Below are 16,410 nucleotides of genomic sequence, written 5' to 3'. Positions count from 1 at the left end.
ATGTCAATATGTCATGATATGAACCGTGTCCTAGTGACGTTAGATGTTACTATTATAGATAAGATATTTCATTTGGGATAATTATTAACAATGATAAATATAATACAGTAATATTAATACCCCTTGCAATCATTGATTATGGCGATTAAGACATTTTTTATCATTATTCTTTAAATATACTTTGATTTGTTTAAACTTGATTGTAAACATTAATGAAAGGATGTTGGACGGTTATAAATCAAATATGAAAATTGTTACATGATGAGGCTAGTATTGATCAATTTTATTTTATAATGAGCATTGATCCAAATGGAATTTAGCTAACTCAGAATTTTGTGAGAGGGACTCAACAATGACTCATTCCAAGCAACATTTGAAAGGAAAAATCTCATGAAATCACCTTTATTGCCCCGATCAAGTCTAGCTTGGCTCAAGATGCTTTTGTTGCACCATATTTGGATGTACCAAAACACGTTTTGGTTAATAGAAAGATAAAAACCAAAACACGTTTTTTTTTTTTAAAAAAAAAAAGTAAAGAGAAATTTTGTACTTTCTTTTCAAACACTTTCATTTCATCCCTGAACGTTTAGATCAAACATAATACAAGTAATGATAACTACCATAATTAATTGCCATCTACAAAAATAACTAGAGATGAAAACAACTCAACCAAAGAAAATGTGAAATATGAAAGAAAACTCTAAAGCAAATTTAAAAGGTTTCCAAAGAAACAAGCAACTCTGTCTTGGTATTGCTAGGCAAACTTAAAACAGACACATGTAAGAAAAATAATTGCAACAATTCCCTACCTTTTTAGTGGCTTCCCTTTTTTTATTTTTATTTTTGATTGTTTTAAAGGAGAAAGCAAAAGGAAATTAAAGGGTCATGCAATACTTACTATATTTGATAACCTTTACAACCGAAGTTTCCTCCATACCACAACCCCACATTATAGGGGGTATAGTCTTTTGCACATTCCCATAGTTTTATTTTATTTTTCTATTTCAGATTTTATTAATTTTTTTCTCTCAAATAAATAATATCAAGAAACATTAAGACCTTAAATTTTTGCTCATATTGAGAATGAGAGATGGGATGAAGGAAGCAAAGAGAGAGTCAACTTAGAGAATGTACAAAGATAAGCTGGTTTCTGCCATTTTTCGCCGTTGATCCAGGAATCCGAAAGGATTGAAGAAATCGTCGTAAAAGTATTCAAAGATCCGGCCAGAACTGAAGAATGTTGCAGAGGGCAGCAAGCAATGCATATTCTTGGTGGTATGCAAGCCATGTCAGGACTAAACAATCCAAATGGCTGGAACAGAGTCTCCAAGGTATGTTTGTTTGACGTACAATTTCGCTTCTTTTTTCTATCATGTTTGATAATTTCTTCTGCCATTTTGTTTTCGATCATTCCTGAAACAATGCATAATCAACATCTTTACTAATTCCGACATGTATCAGGAAAGGATGAAAAAGTCAAATGAGACCACATTGATCTCTAAAATTTTGATTGTAATGGAAAATGTTGTTTAACTGGATTATATGTAATTAATATACCATATCAATGATCTTGAGGAAATAATATGATCATGAAATTATAAAGTAGAGTTAAGGATATATTTTTCTTTACTATGAATCGCATTAATCTTGTAAGAATAAAAAATTGATGAAAGGAAAGTTGCATGCATGTATAAACGTTAGCCCCTTAAAAATTGATAAAATAAAATTAAGGATGCAGATTAACAAAAATGAAGATAAATGTGGATTCTGCAGTTCTACGGTTGATGAATAATTCAGAAGCATTGTGGTTATGATGAAAATACTTCATCAGAATCTAAATAAACACCTTATAGATTCAAAAGCTTTACAGTATAAAAATATACGAAGTATTTACCAAAGATTTTGTGACATGCTGCAGATATGGGAGATAAGGTGGAAGCTGTGCTTAAACTCATTGAAGAAGATGGAGACTCCTTTGCTAAGAGAGCGGAAATGTATTATAAAAAACGGCCAGAGTTGATAAACTTTGTCGAGGAATCTTATCGGGCTTACAGATCCTTAGCAGAAAGATATGACCATCTTTCGAAAGAGCTACAAAACGCAAACAACACACTCGCATCTGCATTCCCAGATCAGTACCAGTTTCCAATGGATGATGATGATGATTATAACGCCTCAAAAATGCCTAGGAAATTCCAAGACAGATCACCCAACCCAAACATCCCACAAGCTCCACAAAAATTCCCTACCAAAAATATTAAGGCTATCATGGCATTAACATCAAAGTTGAAGAATAACCCAGCTCCTAGGAATATGCCTAAATCAGGAGCTCATCCTAAGAGATTACCGAAATCTGGTCTGACCATAACAGAAGCTATCAATGAAATTGACAAGCTTCAGAAGCAAATTCTGACTCTCCAAACAGAGAAGGAATTTGCAAAGAGTTCTTATGAAAACGGGTATGCCAAGTACTGGGAAATTGAGGAGCAGATAAGTGGAACACAAGAAAAGATCTCAAAGTTACAGGATGAATTTGAGGTAGCCCAAGTTATCGAGGATGATGAAGCTCGGACTTTAATGGCTGAAGCAGCTATTAAATCATGCAACGATACCTTGGCACAGCTGCAGGAGAAGCAGGATAGAGCAGCAGTGGAAGCAAAAGAAGAGCACCAGAGGATTAAGGATGCTCGTGACAAGTTAAAATCTCTCAAGGGTGAGTTTCAAGGCAATCCAACTGATGCCTCTGAAAGCAGAGATCCCTTAAGAGCAGAAGAAGATCAAATTAGCATTGATGATGAAGCAGCAGGTGGTTTGAAAGAATCTAAGGATCTAGAAATAATTCGGGACAAGATTAAAGAACACTTTGATGTAGGTGAAACTGCATCACTCAGTGTGTTAGAGATGGCTGAAAAGATCGATGAGCTTGTGAACAAAGTGATCAACCTAGAATCTTCAATGTCTTCTCAGACTGCTCTAATACATAGATTAAGGTCAGAGACTGATGAGCTACAAACGCAGATTAAGAGCCTTGAAGATGACAAGGCAAACCTGATTGCTGGGAAAACCAGATTAAGGTCAGAGACTGATGAGCTACACACGCAGATTAAGAGCCTTGAAGATGATAAGGCAAACCTGATTGCTGGGAAAACCACTCTAAGTGACAAGCTGGGTGAAATGGAAAATAAGTTGAGAGGACTTCAGGATCTAAATGATAGCTTCGATAACCAAAATAACAGCCTAGAAAGTAGTAAATCAACTGCAGTACACTCTCATCTTGATATCAATTCAAATAAATCAGATGATGTAAAGATAGAGATGGAAAATAAGTTGAGAGGACTTCAGGATCTAAATGATAGCTCTGATAACCAGAATAACAGTCTAGAAAATCTTTTGAATGAAAAGCACTCTCATCTTGATATCAACCTGAAGAAATCACATGACGTAAAGCCAGATGAAGAAGAGGCTGAGAAATCAACTAAGTCCTTTGAAAGTGAAGGGTCCACAGAAAATGTGGATTTGAAGAAAAGAGTAAGTGATACGAGTACCTCCAATCTTACTCAAGATGAAGGACAGAAATTTGGTGAAACAGCTCTACTAGAGTCAAAGGATGAATACTCACCTTTGGAGATAAACGATACTCATCCACAGGAATCTAAACAAAGCACCATTGAGAATGATCAACCTCAAGAACATTCAAACAAGATAGAGGAGGAAGCAGTATGTTCTCAAGTAACTCAGATGCAGGATCCTTCAATTCAGCCAACATATCCGTCAATTACTCAAGAGGCTGAACCAAGGTACTTGGTAGGCATGCAAAAAGATGAGTCATATGCACCATCAGCAGTTCAACCACTAGAAGAAAGAAGAAAAGAAGAATATGAGCCTGACTGGCAGCAGTTATTCACCAATGGTTTGGAGGGAAAGGAAAAAGTTCTTTTAGCAGAGTATACAGTAACTCTTCGAAACTACAAAGAAACCAAGAAGAAGCTTTGTGAAGTAGAGAAGAAAAGTGAAGATAGTTTCTCAGAGATGAAGAGTTCTCTTGCCACAAAGGATGAAGAGATCCACTCCCTACGCCAGAAATTAAGCCTTCTGCAAAAAAGGTTGGAAGAACATAAAAACACAAAAGAGAAGGATATGGAGACCTCTCAAGAGCCATCACCTCCCCTTGTTGAAGAAGATGATGATTATGATATAAAAGTTATTGCTCCAAGTGAAGAACAAGAGATCTCACCAGTTGAACAGAAACTACGGACAGAGATGGATCAGATCCTTGAGGAAAATCTAGATTTCTGGATGAGGTTCAGTGCTTCATTCGGGCAGATCCAAAAGTTTCAAAATGGAGTTCAAGATTTGCAAGCAGAATTAGCAAAACTTGAGAAAAAGCATGAGAAGAAAGAAGGGAGTAGTCATGGGGGGGATACTCACAAGACGCTTTTGAAATCAGATGTCAGACCAATATACAAGCACCTGAGAGAGATACAAACAGAGTTAACTGTCTGGTTGGAGCAAAGTGAAAATCTGAAAGAAGAGCTACAGAGAAGATTTTCACAGTTGTGCCACATTCAAGAAGAAATAAAACTAGCTCTAAGCGATGGTGCCGAAGATGATGACATGAAGTTTACCAGTTTTCAAGCTGCAAAATTCCAGGGAGAGGTAGCAAACATGCAACAAGAGAATAACAAGGTTGCTGATGAGCTCCAAACCGGTATGGATTATATAACAAGTCTCCAACTTGAAATGGAGCGTACCATAGCCAGGTTGAATGAAGAGCTAGGGTTTTCTACCTCACAAAACCAATATGAAAATGAGAGGTCTGGAAGCCGGGCTCGGGTGCCATTAAGATCATTCATTTTTGGGGTTAAACCACAGAAGAAAAAGCAATCAATATTTTCCTGCATGCATCCAGGAATGATGAATCGGAGATACCATCATCTAAGATCTGACAAGTCACCTTAGAATCACTAAGACATATTCTGCATTTTTCAAATATATTTTATCTGACAGTATTGTATCTATGCTTTATGTTGTTTTCTGCTGATATTAGATAGATGTCATAGGATCATGTGTTCAGTATTTATGCATTTTTGAGGAGAAATTAGTTGGTATGTGTAAATTAGTATATAGGTGTCTTTTTTCCAATTGTCAGAAACACTCTTTAGTTTTGAGCGGGTGAAGTTTAATGATTATGAGCGTGAAAGCAATGATATTTTCTAATGACAGATACAAGAAAACAACCAGCTCGCTTTTCCCCAGTCCCTTCTAATGATCAAGTGGTCTCTTGTTTTCATTTCCTAGTCCATAATTATGATTTATGACTAATTTTCCAAGTACTACCTATGGATCACTATATAACCCTAAGCATCTTGGATCTTTTAGATAAAACATCATTCCTCTGAATTATTTCCAATTCAATGAGACAGCTCATACCAGAGGAAATCAAGAATTAGCCCTATCAATTTATTTACTCCGTATATTGGTGGGTGGAGTCACGGAGAGAAGCCTACAATGACCTTTTTTGTATTTCTTGCAGAACCTCTTAAAATAAGGGTTGGGGCATGAGATCAATGTCAAGACTCCTAACTAATGGTTTTATCCCTAGTGTCCCACATTTAGTTTGGACACATTACCAGCATATAATCAGAAATTTACAGATATCACGTATATGATGTGACATAATCATATTTAATGGACACAAGATGAGACACGCAATAGGAAGAATGCAGATTATAAAGCCCTTGGTAAATTTTTTGCAACTAAAATGGAAAATTAAGAAAAAAATTCCCAATTTTTATAAATTTTGTGTGGTTTAAACTTTAAAGAGACAACCAAGTTGAATTACTTCATACTACATGTAAAGTACTCAAAAAGAATTTTATAGACCTAAAATACAATTATGTTCACGCACAAGAAGTTCGTGAACCTGCAGCATTTGAGGCACCAACTCTTGCAGTTAAGTAGTGAAGACCACCTCTGATACCACTTTGGCTCCTCTTCCCTGAGCCATGTAAAGACCTATATGATGCATCAAATCCTGCATTAAGAATACGAAAATAACAGAAGTTAGCAATATATCTCACAACAATAAAGCATTATAAAATTATTAAATTATAAATTTTAGAACTCTTGCAGAACTGTTTGATTGAACTACAAACTAGCAATTAGATTCTAACTATGCCAGATTCATATAGCATTTAAATTCTGAAATATGTTGGTGCTTACAATTTCTCATCCAAAAACCTGAGAGGGCATCAACAATAAGCTACAACTGATGGAGAGTCACCTAGAGCCCCAAAGCCTAAGGCCATAAGTGACTCTCCATCAGTTAAAGCATAGAAAATTTTCTAAACTATTCACACATCGTAACACTAGCTTGGTGCTAAAGTTAAACTGAACAACTAGACAGCCGACTCAGATAGGAGTGATCCTTTCTGCCCCGCAATACTGCAAACTATGTCCAAACAACTCAAACCGTGGTGTGAGATACATGAATATGTGAAATAAAGAGAGATTTGATTACCTGCGGATGTGCTAATGCATCTTTGATTGTTTCTGCAATATGCAATGGAAGATCATATGTCGCACAACCTCGAGAGTACACAATCACATCTTGCAGAGGAGCAAGGATGCCTCGATTTCTGGCTGAAAGTGCAGAGGATACAAAATCCAACACACATATATCTGTACATATACCTACCACCAACACCTTCACCAAAAATATAAAAATTAATCATTAACACTATCTTCACTTTGTATATACAAGCAAATAGGTAGAGGCGTAGAGCTCACAAATCACAATCACTCGAATTTTCTTCATATCGAACTTTACACTGGTACCCTATGGTAACTACTACAATTTAACGGTAGCTTATATAATAGGAGTATTCAAATGCAATGGTATTAAGAACAAAAGTAACACTATATTTATAAACAATGTAGAGTTTCTTTCAAACATACTTCACACCTACCTACATTTCAAACCACTATTCAAACAATTGAACCAAGAATACTAATATATGCAAGAGGTTTAAACCAACTTACAGCTTTAAGCTTGTTTGCTTTCACCCAATCAACAAACACATTGGATCCATTTTCCTCGATCGAACCGAGAAATCCATCAATGCAATCTTTAAGCCTCATTGTTACATTAGCTTCACCTTCCAACCATTCCAATTCTACAATCCACAACAACAATAATATTTAAGCAATAAAAATTCAACATAGCTCCAATATGACATTGCTCTAAAATATTATAAAAATATAACTAAAAAAAAAAAAGCTCCAAAGCCTCCAATATGACAATGCACCAAATCAAGTGCAACTTCTTTCTACCATGCTTTCATACACTATTTTAACAAATATTATTAAAAATTTAAAATATATCCAAAACAACTTCAAATAAACTCAAAATCATCAAACAAGCTCAAATTAATTAAAAAAAAATGAAAAGTAAAAAAAAAAAACCTGGAACAAATTTGGATTCAACAGTGCCAGCAAAACAATGAGGAGGATAAGGAGGTTCAGGAATTTGAGGATCATGAGAATCAAGGAATGCGAAAACCGGCCATTTTTTATCGCAGAAAACCCTAGCTAATTTCGCCGATTCTTCCACCATTGCCGCGATTTGCTCATTCGGCACTTTCGGAGCCTAATCAAAACCAAATAACCACAAAATCAATTCGAATTTCCAAAAAAATAAATAAAAATCTGCAAAAATCAATCGAAATGAGGAGAGAAGTAAAGTACGAGGTTTCCGGCGCCGACGGTGCAGAAGCCATTGACGATGTCGACTAGAACAAGTCCGGTGGAGCAATCGTCGGACAAAAGCAGAGTATCTTGTTTCAGAGGAAGTTGTTTCTGAAGTTCATCAATGGTGGTTTTTGATGTTGATGCCACCATTTTTATGGTTTTGGGTTGTGAATTTAGAGGGAGGAGAGAGAAAATGCGAAGGAAGAAATCAGAGTTGGAGAAGTTTGACGGAGGAATACGTTGATTGTATAAACTTGCTGGAGAATCAATTTAATAGACCAACCTGAATAGCGTGACAGTCAACGAAAGTTCTTTTTCAATTACTCCAATTTAGTCAATTAGAGCGATAGTTTGTTTGGTGGGTGTTTTTTTTTCCATTAAACGGGTTTGATCTATCGTACAATCAAAAATCATTGATTTGTGTTTTTTTAAAAAAAAAACCTTGTTTGTGTGTAAATAACCTTTAGTAAATGTAATCTAAGTTGATGGGCAATTAAACAATGATCTTAAAAAACAAACGCCAAGCTTATTGCGAATCATCATCTAGAACAATGTTATATTGTGTTAAGCTTATGTTATTGTCATCAAATCTACTCCAAATCAATGATACTTTGAATTTTGTCATTTTTATCTAGTGGATGTCAACTAGTTTAGTTGGTTAAAGTCTTGAATTAGTACCTAAAACATGAGATTAAATCTCGTCTATATCATTACCTTGAGATCTCTACACATAAAAATGTCATTTAAGTCAAATCTCATCTTTGAAGATGGTTAGTTTGAGACTACTTTGAGTTCAACTACACCAAAAAAATGTCATTAAATCAAATCTCATCTTTGAAGATAGTTAGTTTGAGGCTACTTTGAGTTCAACAATGCAGCATTATGTGTTTCAGATTCTTATTTAAAATTGTGTTAATTTGAATTGAAACTGATGTTACTGTATTCATTTTAAGTTCTAGTGTAAACTGATCGGATCATCGGAGTATTATTTAACTGATACACGAATGGTTGTGCCTTAAAAGAGTTGAAGGACTACCAAGTACCAACCCAACTTATAAGGACTAACCTACCTTTTTGCAATAGCGTTACCAATATAACAAACTAGGCCTCTTTGACCCAAAAAATGTCATCACTCATCACAGTCATCACTCATCAGGTCACCATTCAACAGAAACAGAATCCTGGGCTTATGAATTGTTTTCTGAAAACAGAATAGCAACTACCAAGGCAAACAGAATCGTTTTGCGATATACAAGTAAAATTTTATTTTCTCTAGTCTCTGTCACATCCCAAACAGAGTCCACAAGGTTGCTTCATACTCTGTACTTTGTATTTGGTTATCTCTCCTGTTAAAACTCGAAAGAGTTGAGATAACTAGGAAAAGCCGTACTGACATCGGCAGGTTGTGGAAAATAATCTATAGAAGGGGGTGTTATAATTTAACGTTATCAAACAAACAAATGTCACTGTACAAACAACATGAACTCCTAAAACTATAACATGAGACTCGAAAGCAGCAAATGAAGAGGCTTTTTCAAAAGATTTTGCCCTTGCCTTTCCCTTTGTCAGTATCATCTTGTGGGAGCTGCTTGCCCATAAGACCAAGCAGGTTGGAAGCAGGACCGGGGAGGCCCTGCTGAGAAGAAAATGAATCAAGCAAGCTCTTCACGAGATTCACATCTACATCCACCGGAGTGAAGTCCTCGTCCATGTCTTCTTCTGTAGCATTTGACATACCCTGTACACCAAAATCAATCAGCAATAGGAACCTTGTTTCTATACTGCATATTGTATTTTAAAAATCCCCTCAGAAAAATTAATTTACAATAAATGCTGGAAATGAAAGTACTCTGTACAAGGACAATCAACCAAGAAAAAAAAAGGGATCAAGAAAAACCTCATCTTTCTTTGGAGATTGATCAGTTGCCCGTACAAAGCTCTTCTTAAGAGTAGAACTTCTCAGCTCTTCATTAAGAGCATCAGTATAAGCATTCATAAAATCCCCCTGCTTCTCTTCACCATGCTCTTCAGGTTCTTCCATATCACTCTCGTCCTCGGACTCATCTGCACAATTTGATCACCAGTCAAACCTAATCAAACAAACAAAACACATGCAAATATGCCTATATGAAGAAGGTTAAAACAAAAGATCACTACTTTGGAAATATAAAAATAAAAAAAGATCAAGGGGGCTGAGTTCAGGCAGGTAGCCAATACAGAGACATCCAACATAACTCAGGCTGGAGTGTACATCACAGTATAAAACATAGGTGGAAAAGACCTTCCACACAAATCAAGGCATCAAATAAATTAATACACCTATATGGAAACAAAAGGCCAGTATAATAAATAATGAAAACTTAAAGCAGCACTGCAACATACGAAGTAAGTCTTTGACATCCATAAACAAGTACAATCTTTAATTTGTCTCTTTTTGTGGACATTCAGGCAGCAAAATTTCATTAAGAAGAGGACGAACAGCATCTTTCATGTTTGAACACTACATTATCTTAATAGCACAAGCACCAACATTAGACTTTCATTAACCATTTTTCATATTGACTATTGACAACATTAAAACGCATTAACTTGGCAGGTTTTCAAGTCATCTGGACATCAATAAAGATGACAAAGGTCTTCAAGCGAAAGATTATCGTTACAACCTTTTTTTTTTCCTGAAACCTATGACCTCCTCCTCTTGGAGTGAGGATGTACAACAGTTGAATCATTAACATTAAGCTAGGGTATAGCCTGGTTGGCATTTTGAGTGGAAAAAAAACCAATTTAACAGATCATACCCCCAACAGCCCAACCTCCCTAAAGTAATAAATCTTACCAAAATCCATGTCAGAAGAAGATCCTTCCTCTGCATCATCTTCACCACCAGGAGCCCTTGTTACTGATTCAAGCTCTTTCATGAAACGATCCATGTCAAATTCCACATCTTTCAGGTCTCTAAGATGGAGAAAACAAAATCAATTAAACTTTAAGCACAAAAACACAACTAATAGACACCTTTTTCTAGAGGAATAAGCATGAGTAATCAGTTTTCACCCCTTAAAGCACAAAAACACAATTAATAGACACCTTTTTCCAGAGGAATAAGCATGAGTAATCATTTTTCACCCCTAATGCCGCTGGTTATGTTGATTATCAAACATTTCAGTATGCATGCAAACAAAAGAACAGCATTCCAACTAGCTAACCTAAAAACATGCAATGGCAAATGCCAACGATTTCTTCAACCCCCCCCCCCCCCCCCAACACACACACACACACACAAAAACAAAAAAAAAATAAAAATAAAAAAAAACCAAACTCGTAATAATAATTAAAGTTCTGTAGATATAACTTCTGTTTAGTACAAGCTGTCAAATAAAGTTTTAACAAGACATTTACTATACTGAAGATTTTTCAAGAGAAATGCCTCTAATTCAACAAAAGTTAATACAAAGAACTTTTTTTGAATAATTTACTTGGACTTGGGTGCAAGTGTCGGAATGGGCGCATCTCCATGTGTGAGACTGCTGTTATATGAAAAGTTTTATGTGGTTTTGGTTCAAAATGAAGTGTAGTGTCCATATTCAATAGCTATGTCAAAGATAGGAACAAGCATGACTACTTGGGATGAGATAAAGAGTCAAATGAGAGATTAACCCATTTACCATACTGACAAAATATCATTTCCTTGGACCAATGAAATAAAGGGCAAATCCAATAATAATGCCCAAACAAATTAGGCCTCAATTACAAAGAATACTTGTGAAGTCCAAAAAGTCCTATTAGTGAGAAAATGAGATATCCTTGTAGGAATGCATGATCAGCCTAATTAGAAAGGAAGCAGTATCTATAGGAGTTCACCCAGAGACTTCACACCGAATTTATCAATAAGCAGAGAGGAGATTTATATACAACATATTGACATGAGATCAATCTTCTAGGAGTTAAGGCTTAACAATTAAAGCACCAGGAGTCATCAAGTGACCAAAAGGCATCAAATTTGAAAATGCTGTTACAACACCAATCTTCATCAAAGCCCAAACAAGTAACATCACAACAGAGTAGGAAACGCTTGGCACCCCCACATGGACTATCAACACTCAAATCTACATCTCAAAGTTTCGAAACACTAATAAAGTGGATTAATCAAACTACAAAGAACTACAGAAGTACAGAGCAAGATTAAAAACAAGGCAAACAGAGAATGATAATAATAACCAGATTCTATCAAAGGCGAAAGGAGGAAAATCAAAGCTAGTTTGAAGTATGCAAACCTGTCATCAGGTACTTCTGCTCCTTGGTAACTTGATACATTTTGTACAAATGACTTCATGGACTTTGCTATTTCTCCTAAATCAAAATCGTCCTTATTCAGGTTGGATGAATCATCATCATTGACCTTATCCTTTCCTTTCTGTTTCCTTTTCTGTTGTTGCTCATAATTGTCCATTTCCTTTTGTCTCTCCTCAAGAACAGATTTCAACTCTTCTTCCCCGCCATAAAGCCAAGAATCGTCATCAGATGAAGGCACTTCTTGATCCTTGAAATCATCAGGGGAGTGTGATGTAGCAAGAATCTCATCTATTCTCTTCACTGGAGCATTTAAAATTTCACTGTTTCATTCAAAAGATATTAATTATTGAAAGTCAGGAAAGATTGGTTTTAACATAACATACAGATGCAAAATAATCACTGTCAATTCAAACAAATGCAAGAGCGTCAATATTTAACCTAGACTAACGATACAAATCTTTTAATTGGTCGAAACAAGGTAAGCTATGAATATTCTTTTTCCAAATTTTTGTTGCAGCCACAATTTGTGGACATATAGCAACTGGTTCCAAAACAGTTAGAAATGATTACACAGGTAAAATATAACAAGTGAGCTTAAAAAATAGTTTCAGACACTGAAAAGTGAAAACATCAACCAAAGTTAAAGATTTTGATAACTAATAACCATTATTATACCTGGCCCTATAGAGAGAGATTGTTCCCTCTAGGGTTTTCCCTTGGGAGGGTTTTTTCCTAGCCTCTTTTGCTAGGGTTTTTTCTTTGATTTTTCTTCAATCTTTCCCTACTTCTCTTCATCTCCTTCATTCTTGATTTTAATTTGTGAATTTTTTAGGGGCTTCCACTGGTTTTTACCGGTGGAAAGCCCCAATTTCTCTTTTATTGCTTTTAATAAAAAGATATCATCCTTAAGATGGTGTTCATGATAGGGATTTTTATTACTTGTTTATTGAAGAATGAAGATCGAAGGTTTCGCAATTTCTATCGGAGTTTAGAAGACCACGGAAGTATATTATTCATCCTAAAAATTATGCATCTGCAGATCTTATGCCGAATTAGAGCGAACTCACAGATTGTATTGCTTCGGATGAAGTTTTTTGTTAAGGCTATTATCAATCAATTCTGCGATGTTATTTTTAGGGTTTTATATATTTTTGTTGGAATTTTAAATTTCTCAAAAATTGATTGTAAGTGCCGCTTGGCTATTTTATAAAAAAAATCTTTAATCTTCTCGTCAAAAAAAAAAAAAAAAAATTATACCTGGCCCTATAATGCAAGGCACTCTTTCTGTAGTACTCCTCTGCCTTCTCCATCAATTTCTTGTACTCTTTGGATCCTGGAAGCAGTCCCTTAAAATACCCACTCTTCTCCAAACTCTCCCTAAATGCCTCCCAAGTACCTCCTTTTCCTTCCCCTCCTTCCCTTTTCCTATGCTGATAAACCATTTCAAACCCACAAGCAATCTTCATCCCCAGCTCAGCCTCAGTGTATGTAGTCTGGTCTGTCCTTGGTGGCATGGGAGGCATGGGATAACACTTAGGAGCCTGAAACTTCTGCTGCAACAATTGAGCATACATTGCCCTTGACATCTTCACAGATACCAGAACCAGCTCCTCCTCACGACCCTTAGGCAAAAACTTCTCCATGTTTGCAGCATATTTCATTGAATCAATATCACGGTCATAAAATCCCTCAACTGCCAAGGAAATAAGACAGGGCTCATGCCTCAATACCTATATTTAAAAAAAGTAAAAAATAACTCAATGAGATCTAGAAAAATGCAAAATGTAAGCACTCTGACCCTGCAAGAAAATGTAAAACATAAAAAGTACGACTAATAGCTCGACCTTCATTTTGTACTCTCAAAGGTAAAAAGCAATAGATCAACTTTCATAGATTATCTTAGATACCCCAATGAATGTGGTCAATTATACTAATTGAGCTTAAATCCCTGATAAATACATTGAACTCCCATATCTATCATTAAGTAGTTTGTATGTAAAAAATCACGTTTCACTCCTATGTCTTAATATCAAATAATAGAAGAAAAGCTCATTCCGGAATTGAACCAAACACTTAGTATTAAAAATAATTTCCAAACATATATCATCATGGCTTCGTTCCTGATTTCATTTCATTATTTCATACCATCATGCAAACCAAACACCCCCTAAATCTTTTAGACAAACTGCCGATTGCACGGGTAGAAAACTAGTAACTTCCAAAATTTGAAACATCACCATTTAAGTGATGTCCAAATAGTATAAGCAATTACACAACAGACTTCCGAATTTCAAGCCCAAGCTATACTTCTAATTGAACAATCACTTACTGTCATAATTAAGGGGGCGTTTGGTTCAAACAATGGTACGGGTTTGGAATGAGGAATGAAACCTAGGTGGTATGGGATTGGAACTTGATACTTGATTTCATGTGTTTGGCTTTTATCTAGGAATGATAGTTTTTCTTTAATTTTAAACCTAAAGGTATGGGTATGAGCCATACCCACCTCCCCCCTTGGGTTTCTAAAACCCATACCTTGGGGGTTTGAGGTATGGGTTTGAAAAATGAAATTTCAAGAAACAAACACAAGGTATGGGTTTTGGTCATTCCAAACCCATACCTTATACCTAATTTGCTTGAACCAAACACCCCCTAAGAAGTATCACCAATAATTTGAAGCAAATATAAACCTTCTCATTGCTTCAAAATTAAAATTCATCATGTCTACACAGACTAAACTACCAAGCTTAAATGAGGTTTAATTTGAGAATCATACATACTTCATTGCTTCCAAACTATCGACTTATTACATAAACAAACAAAAGTTCATTTCAATTTCAATCAAATTGCATTAGGTTAACATAAAACAACGATTATAAATATTAAAAAAAAAAAAAAAACATAGGTCAAATTTATCACCTGAGCAACGGAAACTGGAACCCTAACCCTAACACGGTGAATATTCCGCCTCGCTCTTTCGGGATACTCCGAAATCCGACCCTTAATCGCGGACTGAACCGAATCCGAAGCCCTAGTAAGCTCAGGATGCTGAATCAACAACTTGAGAGCATCTTTCAAAGTAGGAAGAGAAGGAAACTTCTTCTTCGGAATAATATGAACTTCATTTTTCCGAATAAAAACGCGATTACTAGAATTTTCTGGATTAATCCAACGAGGAAGATGAAAGGCAGCTTCAATTAGCAGAAACTCACCATCAGAATCCCAAACACGAATAGAAAGAGAAGGAAAGGAGAGAGAAAGATGAAAGAGGAGGAAGACGACGAACCATTCGTCGTCGAGGTTGTCGCCGTATCGAAGCTTTCCATGGAGGTGAGGGAGGTCGGAGGAGGAGGAGAGAGAAAGGGAGAAAGGTTCGTGTTGCCAAATGTAGTCGGAGGTGAGAGGAGAGAGAGTGGTGAGGATTTGGAGGTGCAGAGCTTGGAGGTCGTCGGCAATGGCGGAAGGAGAGGTTGAGGAGAGAGAAGAGTCGGGGTAGATGGAGTAGAAAACGGTGTCGTCTGGAAGGCGGGAGTGTTTGGTTGAGAATGGGTCGTCGAAGGTTTGAAAATGGTGGTTTTCCGCCATTGTTGAAGGTTGGAGAAGCTTCAAAAATTAAAACTATGTCGCTTAAGTTTAGAGAGAGAAAGTAAACCCCGCGCTTTGTGGGTTTTCGTTTTGCTTGTGGGCTTGTTGGAGTCTTGAGTTGCTTCTTGAAAGTTCTCAACCCGGGAGGCCGGGAGTGTTCTAGTCTAATGGCGGCGTCTAAAAAATTCACTTTTTTTTAACTAAACATTCACTTTTTATTTTTTAACACTCTCAATTGACAGGATTTCTAGTAAAATTATCAAATGAGTCAAGTTTTGAATACTTTGATTTTGAGTATGTTTTTTTTTATGGTTTTTTTTTTTTTGTGTTTATGTGTATAAAGAGTCACAAAGGATAATGATGTAGACGAAATTTGATCTCAGGTTTTGAATACCGCCAAAAAATATAATAAAGTTTTGTGATAAGAAATCCAAGGTACGAGGTAGCATAACTCTTTCAATAACATGATAAAATGCTCATTTTACACCTAATATTTACTTGTTATTTGTCACACATTCATTTTTAGAGGATCACACATTCTAGATGAAAGTGTAAAGCTAAGGATAAATATCAAGCCAATAGTTCTTATGTTCACTTTGGCAAGTAGTTAATGGCTCTTTAGCAACAAAGTATGGTTAAGCGGTTAACGACAAGGAGTATTTAGGTTAACGATAAGTGTGTTTTTTATTTAATAGTGGAGGATAGGAAAGATACTAGAGGGAAATCTAGTTAGAAATACAAGGATAATGAGGTGGGATTTTTTATTTATATTTTTTTTTAACA

The 16,410-nt window shown here is 35.8% G+C and overlaps 3 protein-coding genes across 3 annotated transcripts; 1 reads left to right on the top strand and 2 right to left on the bottom strand.

Moving 5' to 3' along the window:
• Positions 1-853: 853 nt before the first annotated feature.
• On the top strand, positions 854-5,175 carry LOC145602572 (protein NETWORKED 2D-like). Its single transcript, XM_081658759.1, has 2 exons — positions 854-1,331; positions 1,919-5,175. The coding sequence occupies exons 1-2, from the start codon at positions 1,238-1,240 to the stop codon at positions 4,957-4,959; spliced, it is 3,135 nt and encodes a 1,044-aa protein (XP_081514885.1). The 5' UTR covers positions 854-1,237; the 3' UTR covers positions 4,960-5,175.
• Positions 5,176-5,769: 594 nt separating this feature from the next.
• On the bottom strand, positions 5,770-8,042 carry LOC145602873 (nicotinamidase 1-like). Its single transcript, XM_081659026.1, has 5 exons — positions 7,747-8,042; positions 7,465-7,648; positions 7,042-7,175; positions 6,521-6,706; positions 5,770-6,034 (listed from the first exon to the last, which is right to left on the bottom strand). Exons 1-5 carry the CDS (start codon positions 7,897-7,899, stop codon positions 5,954-5,956), a joined length of 738 nt encoding a protein of 245 aa, XP_081515152.1. The 5' UTR covers positions 7,900-8,042; the 3' UTR covers positions 5,770-5,953.
• Positions 8,043-8,979: 937 nt separating this feature from the next.
• LOC145601654 (suppressor-like protein) lies at positions 8,980-15,679 on the bottom strand. The gene is made up of 6 exons (XM_081657704.1): positions 14,962-15,679; positions 13,300-13,772; positions 12,024-12,362; positions 10,586-10,704; positions 9,647-9,813; positions 8,980-9,487 (listed from the first exon to the last, which is right to left on the bottom strand). The coding sequence occupies exons 1-6, from the start codon at positions 15,625-15,627 to the stop codon at positions 9,284-9,286; spliced, it is 1,968 nt and encodes a 655-aa protein (XP_081513830.1). The 5' UTR covers positions 15,628-15,679; the 3' UTR covers positions 8,980-9,283.
• Between the last annotated feature and the right edge of the window lie 731 nt (positions 15,680-16,410).

The sequence above is a fragment of the Chenopodium album genome, chromosome 21, assembly GCF_948465745.1.
Source record: "Chenopodium album chromosome 21, dcCheAlbu1.1, whole genome shotgun sequence".
NCBI classification, from domain to species: Eukaryota; Viridiplantae; Streptophyta; class Magnoliopsida; order Caryophyllales; family Amaranthaceae; genus Chenopodium; species Chenopodium album.
Note: the sequence above shows the minus strand (reverse complement) of the source record. Positions and strands in the feature narration are given on the sequence as shown.